The sequence below is a fragment of the Monodon monoceros genome, unplaced genomic scaffold, assembly GCF_005190385.1.
Source record: "Monodon monoceros isolate NGI ecotype Baffin Bay Population unplaced genomic scaffold, NGI_Narwhal_1 Super_Scaffold_15, whole genome shotgun sequence".
In the NCBI taxonomy this organism is placed as follows: domain Eukaryota; kingdom Metazoa; phylum Chordata; class Mammalia; order Artiodactyla; family Monodontidae; genus Monodon; species Monodon monoceros.
The window spans coordinates 755,123-771,666 of NW_021703771.1; the positions used below are offsets into that span (position 1 = coordinate 755,123).

A 16,544-nucleotide genomic window follows, 5' to 3' on the forward strand; every position below is an offset into this window, starting at 1 on the left:
TGTTTGGAGACATTAAATGAAAGGGGATTAAAAGGAAGAATCAGTATTTACCTAAATCAGTATTTATCTAAATTCTCCACCCCTTTACAGTTCAAAGATTACCCCCCTCCCCCATAGTATGATAACCTGTGAGCATAGTCTCTGCTATATTAATCTATATCCCTTTTTCGGGCAGGGTGTCCAACATGGTCGTCCTGGGGTTCTCTCACTGTGTACAGCAGTGGTTTGCAAATAGCAGGTTTAATACAAGTCTGTTACAAATGACCTGATTCATGAAACTCAATCCTGCTCTTCTTCAGTCTCCTACTTGTCTTTTAGGCCTCCTCTCCTACTTTACACTTCTTTAGAAACTTGAAATTTGCCAGATTCAGCATATGTGAAGTCTCACTGGACACCAACCAAGAAGGAATATTAATATGGCTTGAATTCTAATATAGCTCTCTTTATTTAATATACATGACATAAGGTACAGAGCAGTGCTTATATGAAGTGTTTAATTTCTTATAAGATTAATATGAAGTAGCTCACATAAAGAGTTTTTTTTTAATTTAATAAATATCAGTGAAAACCTCATTAGCCCCATATTTCACAGTTAAATCTTTGATTATTAAGACTTTCTAGGATAAGGAATGTTCTCAAAATAATATCTTCTCAATTTGTTGAAGAAAGAACTGAACTTTAGTGAAGCAATCAATGGATTGAGTTGCTACCTGTGAGCAAGTGGTATAAGGAAGTGGAAATATAAAAGGAGGATGTAGGATGACTCTTGTCTATAAGAGAATGAAATGTAATCATGGGAAATAAACATAAAGAAATTAAACAGAAAATAACATCGTACAGATCATCAAGATGGCAGAAAAGGAGGCTCCAGAAACTCTTTCCTCCATGGAGACACTGATTCAACAACAATACACAGACCAAGTCTCTTTGTAAGAAATATGTAAGTTCAGTTAAGAGACACTTGTACCCCAGGTGACTGTGAAACCAGCCGTGTTGAGGCTGGCAGGAAAATCTTTGACACTCACTCACCATAGGTCTCCCACAGACTCAGTGAGACATAATTGGGAGAAAACTTCCAGCTCTGAGTCTCTCTCTGGGGAGGGAAATAGAAAACTAAAACATATATCCAATGTGCAGGCTTTTTAGGGTGCTGCCCAAGAGACTAGTTTCTATCTTGATTGAATCTAAGTGCTGACAGGAAAGGGTGCAAGGTTGGGGGTCCCTGAGAATAAAGGTGAAGGTTTGGACTAGCACACATTCACTCACTATAGACATCCCCTCCCCCACCCCCAGCTCAGTGGGAAAGAATGGGCAAACCCCGCAACCCCTGACTTCTCCCTGTGAATGGAATGTGCATCCAAAATAATGGCTTTTCAGGGGGGCTGTCTGAGAATGGGTTTCCTGTCTCCTTTGTCTTAAAGCACTGACAGTACCTGGCATACAGTCAGCCCTCTGTGTCCACGGGCTCTGAATTTGCAGAATCAACCAACTGCAGATCAAAAATATTCAGAAAAAAATTCCAGAAAATTCCAAAGAACAAAACTTGAATTTGTCACATGCCAGTGATTATTTACATAGCATTCAAACTGCATTAGATATTATGAGTAATCTAGAGATGATTTAAAGTATACAGGATGTGCATAAGTTATATACAAGTATGACACCATTTTATATAAGGGACTTGAGTCCATGGATTTTGGTATCTGTGGGGGGTCCTGGAACAAATCTCATGTAAATACCAATGGAAAACTGCACTCTAGATGCCTGGTGGTGGTGGTGGGGGGGTCACTGAAAACAAAAGAGAGCGGGACAGTGTGCTGCTGCTCTTAAGGCAGCATGGCCTCTTCCTGGGGCTGGGGCAGGGTGGAAGAGTAGAGACGCATGGAATATGTTTCCAGCATTCTGGCTTTTCAGGGGTATTCCTGAGGGACTGGTTTCTATTTTGCCTGATTCGGAGTTCTGACACAACTCGCATACTCTATAGAAACTTTGGGTCTGCTGAGAATGAAAGAGAACTGGGTGGCTTGTAGCAACTCCAGAGAACCTGTTGTACTGCAGACAGACACCAGAGGGAGCAAAGATTATAAGCAACTGTAAAAAGAAACTGGCAAATTCCTATAATAGAGAATTTAAAAAACAGGCCCAGAGAAGACACATCCACAGAAAAGGTTTGAAAGGTTCCCAGAATCTCTCACTGGGCTGATTAGTGAAGGACCTTTCCTATACAAAGCAAGTCCATGTGGCTGGGAGAAATGGCTGTTTCTTCAAATGTGTTGATTCCATTACAAAGTTACAAGGCACAAGAAGAAACACAAAAACATAGTCCAATCAAAGAAAATGTCTCCAAAAACCAACCCTAAAGAAACAGAGGTACATAAATTACTGGAAAAAAAATCAAAATAACTGTCATAAAGATGCTTAATGAGCTCAGGAAAATGAAACATGAAGAAAATGTTTATTTTTTAACATTTAAAATGTCTTATATTCTTTATTGAGAATATCAATAAAGAGATAGAAAATATAATAAAGAATCAAGCAGAAATTTTGAAGCTGAATATATAAAAGCTGAAGTGGAAATTCACTAGAGGGGTTCAACAGGAAACTTGACCAAGCAGAAAAAAGAATAAGCAAACTCAAAGAAAGGTCATTTCAGATTATCTGGTTAGAGGAGTAAAAAGGAAAAAAAGACTGAAAAAAAGTGAAGGAAGCCTAAGGGACTTATGGGACACCATCAAATGGACTAATATATACATTATGGGAGTCCCAGAAAGGGGAGGGGGGAGAGAGAGAGAGAAAGAGAGAGAGATGCAGAATGCTTATTTAAAGATATAATGGCTGAAAACTTTCCAAATCTGGGGAAGAAAATAGACATTCAGAATCAAGAAGTCCAAAGGACTTCCAAGAAAGAACTCAAAGAAGTCCATACCAAGACACATTATAATCAATTTGTCAAAAGTCAAAAGAAATACAGAATTTTGAAAGAAGAAAGAAAAAAAGTGAGCTACCCCATATAAGGGAGCCCCATAAGACTCTCAGTGTATTTCTTATTAAAAACCTTGCAGCCCAGAAAGGAGTGGGATAATATGTTCAAAGTGCTCAAAATAAAATGCTACCAAATATGAATACTGTATCTGGCAAAACTGTCCTTTAAAAATGAAGAAGAGATAAAGACTTTCTCAAATAAACAAAAGCCGAGCAAGCTTATCAGTACTAGACTTACCTTATAAGAAATGCTGAAGGGAGTCCTTCAAGTTGAAATGAAAGGACACTAGACAACAACATGAAAGCATATGAAAATATAAAGCTCACTGGTAAAGGTGGCTATATAGACAAATATAGTAATGTAATGCTGTCATAGTGGTGCATAAATCACTTGTAATTCTGGTACTGAAGTTAAAAGACAGAAGTCTAAAAACACTATATAAAAATGTGTTAATTATGCACATATTATCTGTATGTATATCTATATTTATATCTATATGACATCAGTTACATAAAGTGTGGAGCAGGCAGAAGTAAAAGGTTAGAGTTTTTGTATGCAATTGAAGTTAGGTTGCTAACAGCTTAAAATAGATTGTTATAACTGTAAGATGTTCTGTGGTAACTTATGATAACCACAAGAAAATGTCTAGAGAAGATACAAAAAAGAAAATAAGAAAGGAATCAAAGTATGTTACTAAAAAGAAATCAATTAGACACAAAGGAAGAGAGCAATAGAGCAAAAGAGGGGGGGAAAAGCTAGGCAGAAAACAATGATTGAAATGGAAATAGCAAGTATTTATCAGTAATTACTTTAAATATAAATGGAGTAAACTCCCTATCAAAAAACATGAAGTGGCTGAATGAATAAAAAAAGATTAAAAAAAAAACCAAGATCCAACTATATTCTATTATAAGAGACTCACTTTTGATTTGAGGACACACATAGCCTGAAAGCAAAAGGATGAAAAAAGATATTTCATGGAAATGGTAACCAAAACATTGCAGCAGTGGCTACACATATAGGAAAAAATAGACTTCAGTCAACAAGGGACAAAGAATGACATTACATAATGATAGTAGAATCAAATGACCAGGAAGATACAATAATTTTAAATATATATGCACCTGACACCAAGACACTCAAATATATGAAACAAACATGGACAGCACTAAGGGAGAAATGGACAGTACAATAATAGAATGAGGTTTTAATATCCCACTTTCAATAAGGGATAGAACATTCATATAGAAAATAATAAGAAAACAGAGGACTTGAACAACACTATAGAACAAATAGACCTAACAGACATATAGAACATTCCATCTGACAGCAGCAGAATACACATTCTCCTTAAGCACACTGCAACGTTAACCAGGACAGATTACATGTTAGGTCACAAAACAAATCTTAACAAATTTAAGAAGACTGAAAATCATATTTTTTCCACCCACACTGGAATAAAAGTAGACATCAATAGCAGAAGGAAAAATTGGAAAATTCACAAATATGTGCAAATTAAACAATGTGCTCTTAAACAACCAATGGCTCAAAGAAGAAATCAAAAGGGAATTTGGAAAATACCTGAGACATATGAAAACACAATGTACCAAAACTTATGAGATGTAGCAAAAGCAGTACTGAGGGAAGTTTATAGCAGTAAACACTTTCACTAAAAAGAAAGATCTCAAATCAACCCAACTTTACACTTCATAGAACTAGACAAAGAAGAACAAACTATGTCCTAAATTAGCAAAAGGAATGAAATTATATAACGATTAGAGCAGAAATAAATAGGAGAATAGAAAAACAATAGAAAAAAAATAACAAAACTAAGAGTTGTTTTTCTGAAAAGATCAACAAAATTGACAAACCTTTAGCTACACTAATTAAAGAAAAAGGGAGAAGACTCAAATAAAATCAGAAATGAAAGAGACAACATTACAACTGATGTCCCAGAAATAATACAGATTATAGAGATGACTATGAACAATTATACACCAACAAGTTGGATAATCCAGGAGAAATGGATAAATTCCTAAAAACATACAACATACCAAGACTGAATCACAAATAGAAAAGCTGAGCAGATCAACACGGAGAATGTATCAGTAATCAAAAACCTCCCAACAAAGAAAACCCAATACCAGATGTCTTCACTGAAAAATTCTGCAAAATATTTAAAGAAGAATTAATACTGGTCTTTTCCAGACTTTTCAAAAAATTGAAGAGGAATGAACACTTCCAAACTCTTTCTATAAGGCCAGCATTATCCTGATACCAAAGATAGAAAAAGACACTATGAAAAAAGAAAATTACAAGCTCATACACCTGATGAATATAGATGCAAATCTTAAATAAAATACTAACAAACCAAATTCAAGAGCACAGTAAAAGAATCATATACCATGAACAAGTGAAATTCATCCCTGGGTTGAAAGGGTGATTCAACATACAAAAATCAATAAATGTGTTATACCACATTAACAGAACAAAGGATAAAACACACATGATCATCTTGGTAGATGAAGAAAAACCATTTGAAAAAATCCAACCTTGTTTCATGATAAAAAGACTCAACAAACTAGGAAAAGAAGGACTTGAAGAGACATTTCTCCAAAGAAGACATAGAAATGGCATATGTAAAAGGTATATGAAAAGATGCTCAATATCACTACTCATCAGAGAAATGCAAATCAAAATCATAATGAGATACCACCTCACATTTGTTAGGGTGGTCATTATAAAAAAACAACCAGAAGTAACAAGTGTTGACAAGGCTGTGAAGAAATTGGAACCTTTGTGCACTGTTGGAGAGAATGTAAAATAGTGCAGCTGCCATGGATAACAGTATGAGGGTTCTGCAAAAAATTAAAAATAGAACTATATGATCTACCAATTCCATTTCTGGGTTTATCCAAAAAAATCGAAAACAGATCTTGAAGAAATATTTGCACTTTCATGTTCATTGTACATTATTCGCAATAGCCAAGAGGTGTAAACAATCCAAATGTCCCTCGGTGGATGAATGGATAAAGAAAGCACAGTATATACATGCAGTGTAATATTATTCAGCCTTATCAAAGAAGGAAATCTTATCATATGCTACAACATGGAAGAACCTTGAGGACATTATGCTGAGTGAAATGAGCCAGGCTCAGAAGGACAAGTACTGGGTGATTCCACTTATATGAGGTCTCTTGGGTAGTCACAGTCTTAGAAGCAGAAAGTAGAATGATGGTTGCCATGGGCTAGTTGGAGAGGGAAATAAGGAGTTGCTCTTCAATGGGTATAAAGTTTCAGTCATGCAAGATGCAGCGATGTGCCTACAGATAACAATATTTTACAGTATACTTAAAAACTTGTTGAGGATAAATCTTATAGTATGTGGTTCTTTATTACCGTAAAAAAGAAAATAACAGCACACAATAAGTGAGAATTACATAAAAGAGTTAACAGTTGCAATAGAATGATTAAGGGAAAACACCATTTCAAAGGTTGTGAGGCAGCCTAGTGTTGGTTAAAAGCACAGGTTCTTTAGTGTGAATGTCTGCATATGAATCCCAGAACAGCTGTGTGTCCTTGGGCAAGAAACTTAACCTCTCTTTGCCTTAACTTTACTCCTCTTTATTTGCAGAGGATAGTATTTACCTCACAGGTTTTTTTCTTTTGGTATGGATTAGATGAGTTAAAGTATAAAAATTCTTAGAACTTAATTCTATGAATTAAGATATAATTCATTAATATTTATGTTATAACATATTATATGCTATTCATAAGAAAATATGGAGTTCTCAATATAAAAAGTGGATGACTATAAGGAATTAATAAAGATAAAAATCACACTTGGCTGCTTTATATTGGATTTTCCACAAAACTATGAGTGTTTCATATATTTTCCACCATTTGAATGTTCCATGTCATGAATCTAAGTATTTGGTCATCTTGGGCTCTAGCATACTTTTTAAAACACAGAAACCAATTTTATACCTATCCTGACGAGCCACTCGACAGTTTTGGATCTCTGCATCAGCAAATGAGGAGCCGTAAAGTGTATTATAAGGGAACAAAAAAAGTTGGGAATCAGGAAATCAGGGATCAAGTCTATTGCTTTTTCACCATGAAATTTTAGACATCTGACATTCAGTTTCCTTAGCCTTATAAAGAGGACAATCATTCTTTGGAGGGTTCTTGTGGAGGTAGATGAAATGATATATATGGCCATAATTTGGAAAATGTAATATACTTAGGCAAATGTTAGATATTCCTATGTGCTTCTTTTGGATGTCTGTATACACTCAACAGGAGACTACCCAGAAAAAATAGAAATAAAAGGAAATTTCCAATTCATTAGGGCACTACACATGGCCAACTTTATTGTGTACCAAAATTAGCACTTTGGAGCTCTAATTATACAAATTAACTCTCCATGATTATCAAATGGATCAGAAATTCTTTATTTTAATGTATTGCTGTAAAGTCATACTAAGAAGCATGTAGCCAACATCATAAAAATGAAAAGAATTCAGCAAATTGCCTTGACTCTGGAGGGACAGACATCCTCTATTCTTTCAATTTAGCTTCATTCACTGTTTCTAAGAAAAGTTTCCTGTAAATCTAAAACTCTGAGAAGGGACTTTAAACAGTATAACGCAAGCACTAGCATAGACTATAAAAGTGTAAGTTTTTAAGCACCGTTTTGTATCTTGCTAATCTTTCCCCATTCCTGAGCTGTTTTATTAAAATAAAGCATATTATATGTAAGGTGTGAGAATTGTTAAATTTAATAAAACTTTTATAGTGACAGGAAGTATTAAATATATTTAATTATACCTAAAGTATCAGATGAATATTCTGGTGTTTTGTTGAGAGCTTTTTACAAGGAATCTGTTCTCTAAAGAAATATGACTAATGCTTAGTAACTTAAACACTTTGAAATATTGAGGGCACACTTGGTAATGTTTGAAACTGGATATTTGCGTACCTACCTGGGACACATGAGGTATCTTGGTGTCTTCTTTCCGTATTGGAGGTTTTCCATCTGCAGCCATTTCAATCATACAAGCAACCCTAGGGCTGCCAACAGGCATTGTGTAGCTATAAATAAAACAGAAGAGGCCATTACTGTATGTGTTATTGGTAAGAAGAGGATAACTTTGCACATAGATAAGTACTCCAAGGAGAGAGGTACATTCTGGATCACAGTAATCCTAAAATATCGTCTCAACCAAGTCTGAACATTTTAGGATAGATAAAGATATATTTCTTTTCTAACAGCACCTTTTATTTTCCTTCTCTCCTCCTGTCTTTAAATCAGGAGTTGAAATGCTTTCAGAAAGTTAAACCCACACAGAACAAAAAGAGCTTTCTGTGTATGAGTAGTTATTGATAACTTTTAAGTGCTCACTATGGTTGACATATGTTCTCATTCATGTAGGAGATTGTTGGACACATAACATTGATGTTAAATGATGCTAAACTCCCTAGGTAGAAACTTCCCCTCCCTGGCCTATGGAGGAGATAGAAATGGAATAAGAAATGAATGGCTGCATAACCGGGAGCTGTGAGATTACAGTGTGATACAGTTATCAGAACTCAGAAGGCAAGCTGCTAATATACCAGGTAGTACTTTGTCTCAGAGATAACCAAGAGTAGAAGGTTAAGGGAATTTGTAGAATGAGTGGCAGAAATGGTCAATACACAGTTGAAAATTTATCAGAGTTTATAGAACGATGCAATCAAATGAAAAGGTACACATACGGAAGTGCTTGACATACTTTTAAAACAGAATTTCAAAAGACAATTCAGTGACTATCTCTGCATGATGCAAGTATGAATACTTTTTTTAAACTGGGGTATAGTTGCTTTATGATGTTGTGTTAGTTTCTTCTGTACAATGAAGTGAATCAGCTATATGTATACATACATCCCCTCCCTCTTAGTCCCCCCTCCCACTCCCGCATCCCTCCCATCTAGGTCACCACAGAGCACTGAGCTGAGCCCCCTGTGCTATACAGCAGGTTCCCACTAATAATTTTAATGCACATTTTTGCTTATTTGTATTTTCTAAATTTTGGACAGTGAACAGAATTAGTTTTTATTTTAATTTTGACCAACGGCCTCAGTATGCTCAGGACTGAGAGGTGTTCCAGGTCACAGGACTTTTCAGAGCTAAAACGAAGGAAGTTCCTGGCAAATGAGCATAGGTCGATCACTGATCAAAATTCTTAAGTTCTAGGTATAATCTCTTAGAGTCCCATTTGCATGAACTTTATATTGAAGGGACACATGAGGCACATTTGCCATTGTAGTTGATGTGGGCCTATATAGACATTTTATACTGGAGATGGGGGAATAGCTGTCAGGGATGCACACGTCCTTATTAAGAAATAATAAGCTCTCTTATTACTTCACTCAGAACTTGTTAAAGGCTAACCCTGAACTGCAGTTCTACAAAAGAAGTCATTCTACTCCATGTGCTTTCTGTTACCTCCTGCCTTTCTTCCCCCGACCCTTCCACCAAATGGCTGATTCTATTATCTGCTTTGTCTATGTACTATTTTGGAAATTGATACTCTAATTTAACCAGAGATTTTCCCACATGTGGATTCTTATCAGGTTCATTTTTATAATGCTTTATATCTGCTTACAGACCAAATTGTGTCATAAGAACCAAAAAAAAAATGCTCTATAAACAAATTAGACTTTATGCCACATAAATCATTTGAGGAAAAATCTATGTGCATATCCGTTATGTCTCGCAAGTATTGCTGAGGCCAACTGAGTCTAATGATTTAAAGACTCAAGGATAATATTTTGAGATAATCCATTGACTGGCTGAGTGATCTTAGGCAAACCATTTAACCTCTCTTCCCTGAAGTGTGATTATCCACAGAAGGGAGATAATCATTCTTAGCTCATAAATGGTTGGTGAGAATCACATTATTTAGTGTACACATAAATCATTCAGTGCTAATATTAAAATCCAAAGTCGAAGCAATTATTTGCTGGCTAGACAGGGATCTCTAAAGAGATTTTTATGAAAAACATTACACAGTCAAGTCGAAATGTTCATCTACTTTTACTAATATTGTTTGTAATGGAATCAAAATCAAACACTTAGGTTGAATTATTTTAAAAATTAAAATTTGATGCAACAGACATTTTTTTTCAGTATCTTTAACATTCTTATTTTTTAGACTTATAGTCTTTAGGTATGCTTGCTAAACAATTTGGAAGAAAAACAGTCTGATTTGGAAAATACAATTTATTTAAAAATTTTTAGAAGATTCTGCTCCAACTGGAAGTTCAGGATATCCAAAACCAAGGGAAGGTTGTAAAAATGTAAACAACAGAGCATGGATTTAATTACCAACCAAGAAATTTTATATAATTGAATGTTATCCAGCTTTTCAACAGGAGTTGTAGAATAATAATTAATGGCATAGAAGATATTTGTATAAACTAGAAGAAATAAAGACAATTTAGGTGATACATTATTTTTATGAAAATATGCATGGAGATAATACCAGAATTACTTTCACTAACATTATCTGTGGCTATCTCTGCATGCTGGGAATGAGAATGATTTTTTCAATTTGTCTCTTTTGCTTATTTGTATTTTATAAAATTTGGACAATGAATATACAATATTTTTCAGTTTCGCCTCTTAAAAGATAAGTTCAGTTTTTATAAAAAGCAATCAAGAATTAAATACTTTATTGACATTTTTCTGTTTTCCTGGATTCCATACCTTCCTTCTAGATATACCTATCTCTATCTATCTATCTTCTTGCTAAATACAACTTAAACAGTTCTTGTAATGAGAATTTGTGGATAGTAAATTCAGAGTCATATCACCCTTGAATAATAGTTTAAAAATGTATAAAATTTTAGATTTTTTTAAAGAACTTTAAACAGTAGCTAATTATTTGTTGCATTCTACTGCAGATATGAAGTCAGTAAAAAAAAAAAACTTAAAAGCTGTTCTTTTGTTACTTTAGCTTTTCTTTTTGGCAGCTTTAAGATCTTCTCTTTAATTGTGATAATGCATCTAGGGATGGATTAATCATTATTTATCTTTCTTAATACTCTGAGTACATGTCTGATTTCAACAATTATGTATTCCTTCAATTTTGGAAAATTCTCACCTGAATCACCTCAAATATTGCTTTTTGACATTCTCTGAAATCTCTTATTATAGAGTTTTTCTAGAACCCATATTAGACATTTTTTGGAAGCCTGTTAAAATGTCCTCTAAATTTTTAAATCTTGCTTTCACTTCTTAGAACATTCTCTTAATTCTCTGTCCTGTATTCTCCCTAGACACCAGTTTTCCCCCCACAGTGGTCTACATATTGAGTTTTAATTTTCAATAAATATAATCTTTTATTCCCAAGATTTTGAATCTTTTCCACCTTTATTGGTGTTTAATTTATGCCTGTTTTGCTTTTGTAATTTCTTTTTTTTAAATGAATGCTATTCAATTGTGCTCTCTAGTATTCTAAAAATACTTATTTTAAAGTTTTTGTCAGACTTTTCCATAAAAATAATTTTATCTAGAGTGATTCATGCTCTATTTGCTGATTTGCTTGTTTCCTTTCTCAGTGTTGTCATGTGTTTTGGTATTGTGCTGTTTAGGCTCATTTTGAGTCGAAAATAGTTTTGTTTTTCTCTCCTTTTCTGCACTCTTATTCTCTTTCTCCTGTGCACTTGTGCTGTACTCAACTCTGCCTGCCCTAACGAGAATGCTACCTGGTCCTCTGAGCACCTAAACTAGAATTTTGGATTCTGGATGTTTGAGTAGTTCTGGCCTATGGTGATATTGATGGTCCACAGGTCCATTCACAGAGCCGAGAGAGATTGTTTGGTGCACTTCTGCTCATGATACTTCAGTTGCATTCTATTTTCTTCCTGAGCTGGCAGTTTGCCAAAAGTCACAATTCCAGATGACAGGCTCTCTCTCTCTCTTTCTTTCTCTCTATCTCTCTTTGTGTATATGTATCTGTCACTTTTCTTTTTTTTTTTTTTTTTTTGCGGTACACGGACCTCTCACTGTTGTGGCCTCTCCTGTTGTGGAGCACAGGCTCCAGACACACTGGCTCAGTGGCCATGGCTCACGGGCCTAGCCGCTCCGCAGCACGCGGGATCTTCCCAGACCGGGGCACGAACCTGCGTCCCCTGCATCGGCAGGCAGAATCTCAGCCACTGCGCCACCAAGGAAGCCCACATGTATTTTTTTTAAATTGAAATATGGTTGACATACAATATTATGTTAGTTTCAGGTGTACTACTTAGTGATTTGACATTTGCATATGTTACAAAATGATCACCATCAAAAGTCTGGTAACCATTTCTCTCCATACAAAGTCATTACAATATTATTGACCATATTCCTTATGTTGTTTACATCTTCATGCCTTATTTATTCTATAATTGGAGGTTTGTACCTCTTAATCCCCATTTAAAATAAAATCCATCTTAATGGCACATAATTGTTCATAGTAATCTCTTATGATCCTTTGTATTTCTGTGGTGTCAATTCTTTTTCATTTCTAATTTTATTAATTTGGGTCCTCTCTCTTTTTTTCTTCATGAATCTGGCTAAAGTTTTACCAATTTTGTTTCTCTTTTCAAAGAACCAGGTCTTACTTTCATTGATTCCTTTTTTTTTTTTTTTTTAATGTTTCCTCTGATCTCTGTGGCTTCTTTCCTTCTACTAACTTGGGGTTGGTTTTCCTTCTCTAGTTCCATTAAGCATAAGGTTATGTTGTTTACTTAAGATTTTTCTTGTTTCCTGAGATAAACTTGTATTGCTATAAATTTCCCCTTTAGAAATGCTTTTGTTGTGTTCCATAGATTTTCGGATCATTGTGTGATAATTTTCACTTGTCTCTAGGTATTTTTAAATTTCTTCTTTGATTTCTTCAGTGACCCATTGATTATTTAGTAGCATATGATTTAGTCTCCACATGTTTGTGGTTTTTTTTCTTGCAGTTGACTTCTAGTCTCATTGACTTGTGTTTGGAAAAGGTGCTTGATGTGATTTGAATTTTTAAAATTTACTGAAACTTGTTTTGTGACCTAGCATGTGATTGTCTTGGAGAATGTTTCATGTGCAGTGGAAAAGCATGAATTCTGCTGTTTTGGGACAGTATGTTCTGTATATAACTATTAATACAATCTGATCAAATGAGTCATTTAAGGCTAGTGTTTCCTTATTGATTTTCTGTCTGTTCATTGATGTAAGTGGGGTGTTAAAGTTCCCTATTATTATTGTATTACTGTCAATTTTGCTCCATATTTGTTAATATTGCATTATGTATTTATGTACTCCTATGTTGGGTGCATATATGTTTACAATTGTTATATCTTCTTGTTGGATTGATCCCTTTATCATTATGTAATCTGTTATGTAGTTGATCCTTTAATCATTATGGCTTTTTATTGGAACACTTATTCCATTTACATTAAAAGTAATTATTGATAGATTTGTACTAACTGCCATTTGTTAGTTGTTTTCAGGTTGTCTATATAGTTCTTTTTTGTCCCTTTCTACTGTTTTTGCTCTCTTTAGTGATTTGATGACTGTCTTTAGTGTTATGTTTGCATTCCTTTCTATTTTTTTTTTTCGTGTGTGTGTATATCTGTATAGGTTTTGGGTTTGTGGTTACCATGGGTTTCATATATAATATAATACGTGGCTATTTAAATTTGATAATCTCTTAAGTTTGAATGCATTCTAACAACCTGCATTTTTAACCCCCAGCACGTTTAATTTTTTTTTAAACAATGTGTTTTTAAAAATTAATTAATTAATTAAATTTTGGTTGCATTGGGTCTTTGTTGCTGCATGCGGGCCTTTCTCTAGTTGTGGCGAGTGGGGGCTACTCTTCATTGCAGTGCACAGGGTTCTCATTGCAGTGGCTTCTCTTGTTGCAGAGCATGGGCTCTAGGTGTGTGGGTTTCAGTAGTTGCAACATGCAGGCTCAGCAGTTGTGGCTCATGGGCTTTAGAGTGCAGGCTCAGTAGTTGTGGTGCACAGGCTTAGTTGCTCCATAGCATGTGGGATCTTCCTGGACCAGGCTCGAAACTTTGTCCCCTGCATTGGCAGGTGGATTCTTAACCACTGCGCCACCAGGGAAGTCCTACATTTAATGCTTTTGACTTCATATTTTATGTCTTTTTATGTTGTGTATTCCTTAACTACTTATTGTGGATATAGATTATTTTACTACTTTTTTCTTTCAACCTTCCTACTGGCTTTATGTGTGGTTGCTCCACTACCTTTACTGTATGTTTGCCTTTATCAATGAGTTTTTCCTTTCATCAGTTTTGTATCTCTAGTTGTTGCCTTTTTCTTCCACTTAGATAAGCTCCTTTTAACATTTCTTGTAAGATTGGTTTAATGATGCTTAACTATTTTAGCTTTTGCTTGCCTGTAAAATTCTCTCTCCTTCAAATCTGAATGATGACCTTGCCAGGTAGCATATTTTTGGTTGTATATTTCTTTTTCTTTTCTTTTCTTTTCTTTTTCCATCTCTTTGAATATATGGTGCCACTCTCTTCTGGTCTGCAAAGTTTTTGCTGAAAAGTCACCTGATAGTTTTATGGGAGTTCCTTTGTACATAACTAGCTGCTTTTCTCTTGTTGCTTTTAAGATTCTCTTTTTATCTTTAATTTTTGCCATTTTAATTATATTGTGTCTTACTGTGGACCTCTTTGGGTTCATCTCTTTTGGGGCTCTCTGTGCTTTATGGACCTGGATGTCTATTTTTTTCCCAGGTTAGGGAAGTTTCCATCTATTTATTATTTCTTCAAAATATGTTCTTTGTCCCTTTCTTCCTCTCTTCTCCTTCTGGGACCACTTAATGCAAATGTTAGTATGCTTAACATTGTCTCAGGGAACTCTTAAACCATTTTCATTTTTAAAAGTTCTTGCTTCTTTTTTTCTGTTCAGCTTGGGTGGTTTTCACTACTTGTCTTCCAGCTTGCTGATCCACTCCTCTGTATCATCTAATCTACTACTGATTCCTTCTAGTGTATTTTTTATATCAGTTATTGTATTCTTTAGCTCTGCTTGGTTATTTTTTTGTATTTTCTAAATCTTTGTTGAAATTCTTATTGTGTTCATCCAATTCTCTCTGGAGGTCAGTTAGTGTCTTTATGATCATTACTTTTATCAGGTAGATTGCCAATCTCCACTGTTTAGTTCTTTTTCTGAAGTTTTGTCTTGTTTCTTTGTTTGAAACATATGTCTCTCTCTCCTTATTTTGCCTAATTCTCTGTGTTTATTTCTATCCATTAGGTAGGTTGGTTACATTTATCAATCTTGGAGAAGTGGCTTTATGTAGGAGGCCTCCTATGGGGCCCAGCAGCACACTTTCCTCTATAAAGCTGTAGGGATGACCCTATATGGGCTGCCTGGGCCCTTCTGTTGTGGTGGGCTGAATACTGTGGACATGCTAGTTGGGGGGATGTCCCCTGACTAATTGGATGCAGGCTCATTGATGGAGGGAGCTGGGTCCCTGTGCACTGGCTGTGCCATCTAGCAGCATCACATGTTTTCTTGAGTGAGTCTTTTGTACCCTTTGTCCTAGAGAAGCTGAGCTGCCCTGTTTCTAGATCTAGATCTTGGCAGGTCTGCAGTATTAACTGTTTTTCTGATTTTCATTTTTGTCCATTTCGCATTTGGGAAGATTTTTATCCTGTTTTTGAGCTAGACTTTATGTTTTCAAAAGCCTATTTTAAATTTTCTTTATTGATGCTATGTGTTTGACACTAAGGTGGTGTGTCAAAGTATGAAGGTAGAGAGTCATTGTAACTAGAAGTCCCACTTTATTTTTTATAAAAAGAAAACAATGACAAAGATCAAACTAAGTCCCTGCCTTAGGAGCACCATGTAAATATAAAGTTATCTTTAATTTTTGAGTGGCAGAATGAAGAAAAATTAAACAAACCATTTGGAAGTACCTTTATGATTTAGCAGGATATAAATTCATTTCTTTGGCTTTTTCCATCTCTGGTTTGTTTTCTGTTAAAGGCATTTCAGTGCATCTGTCTCATATTTTTTTTTCCTGTGGCATATTTCATAAGTGCATAAGTAAAGTAGCTTGTTTTCTCTCCAGAGACAAATGCGATGTACGGATTTTTTCTTCTCCAAGGTACCTATGTTTGATTTCTCAAATTGGGAAATTATAAGTTACTGGCATTAAATCATAATGGAATTAAATGCTTTAAAGGGCTATTGTAGTGCTGTGTTGTAGGCTCACAGAACAGTGCTCATGCATAATTACAGTAGCTACAGAGTTCTGAAGCCATGAAATAGCAATAACAAAACTGAACAGGACAAACTGTTTCTAAGGAATATTGCAAAATTGATGACAATACTGAATGCTTTCATATGTGCAAAATATAAATGTGCTTTTCTCTTGTTGCTAGGTTTTGCTATTACTCAGCAATGATGTTAGCTTGTCAATTTTAAATTTTGGACATAAATTAACTTTGCCAGTAAGTTTATTTCTTTATTTACCTGAATTAGACTTTAAAAAATAATGCAAGAACA

The 16,544-nt window shown here is 34.9% G+C and overlaps 1 protein-coding gene across 1 annotated transcript in view; it reads right to left on the minus strand.

The window, feature by feature from the left end:
• Nucleotides 1-16,544, minus strand: part of EYS (eyes shut homolog) — a 1,642,163-nt gene that overhangs the window by 253,006 nt on the left and 1,372,613 nt on the right. Inside the window, exon 32 of the mRNA XM_029223300.1 lies at nucleotides 7,969-8,077. Coding sequence (XP_029079133.1) covers nucleotides 7,969-8,077 — 109 coding nt within the window. The remainder of the gene's footprint in view (nucleotides 1-7,968; nucleotides 8,078-16,544) is intronic.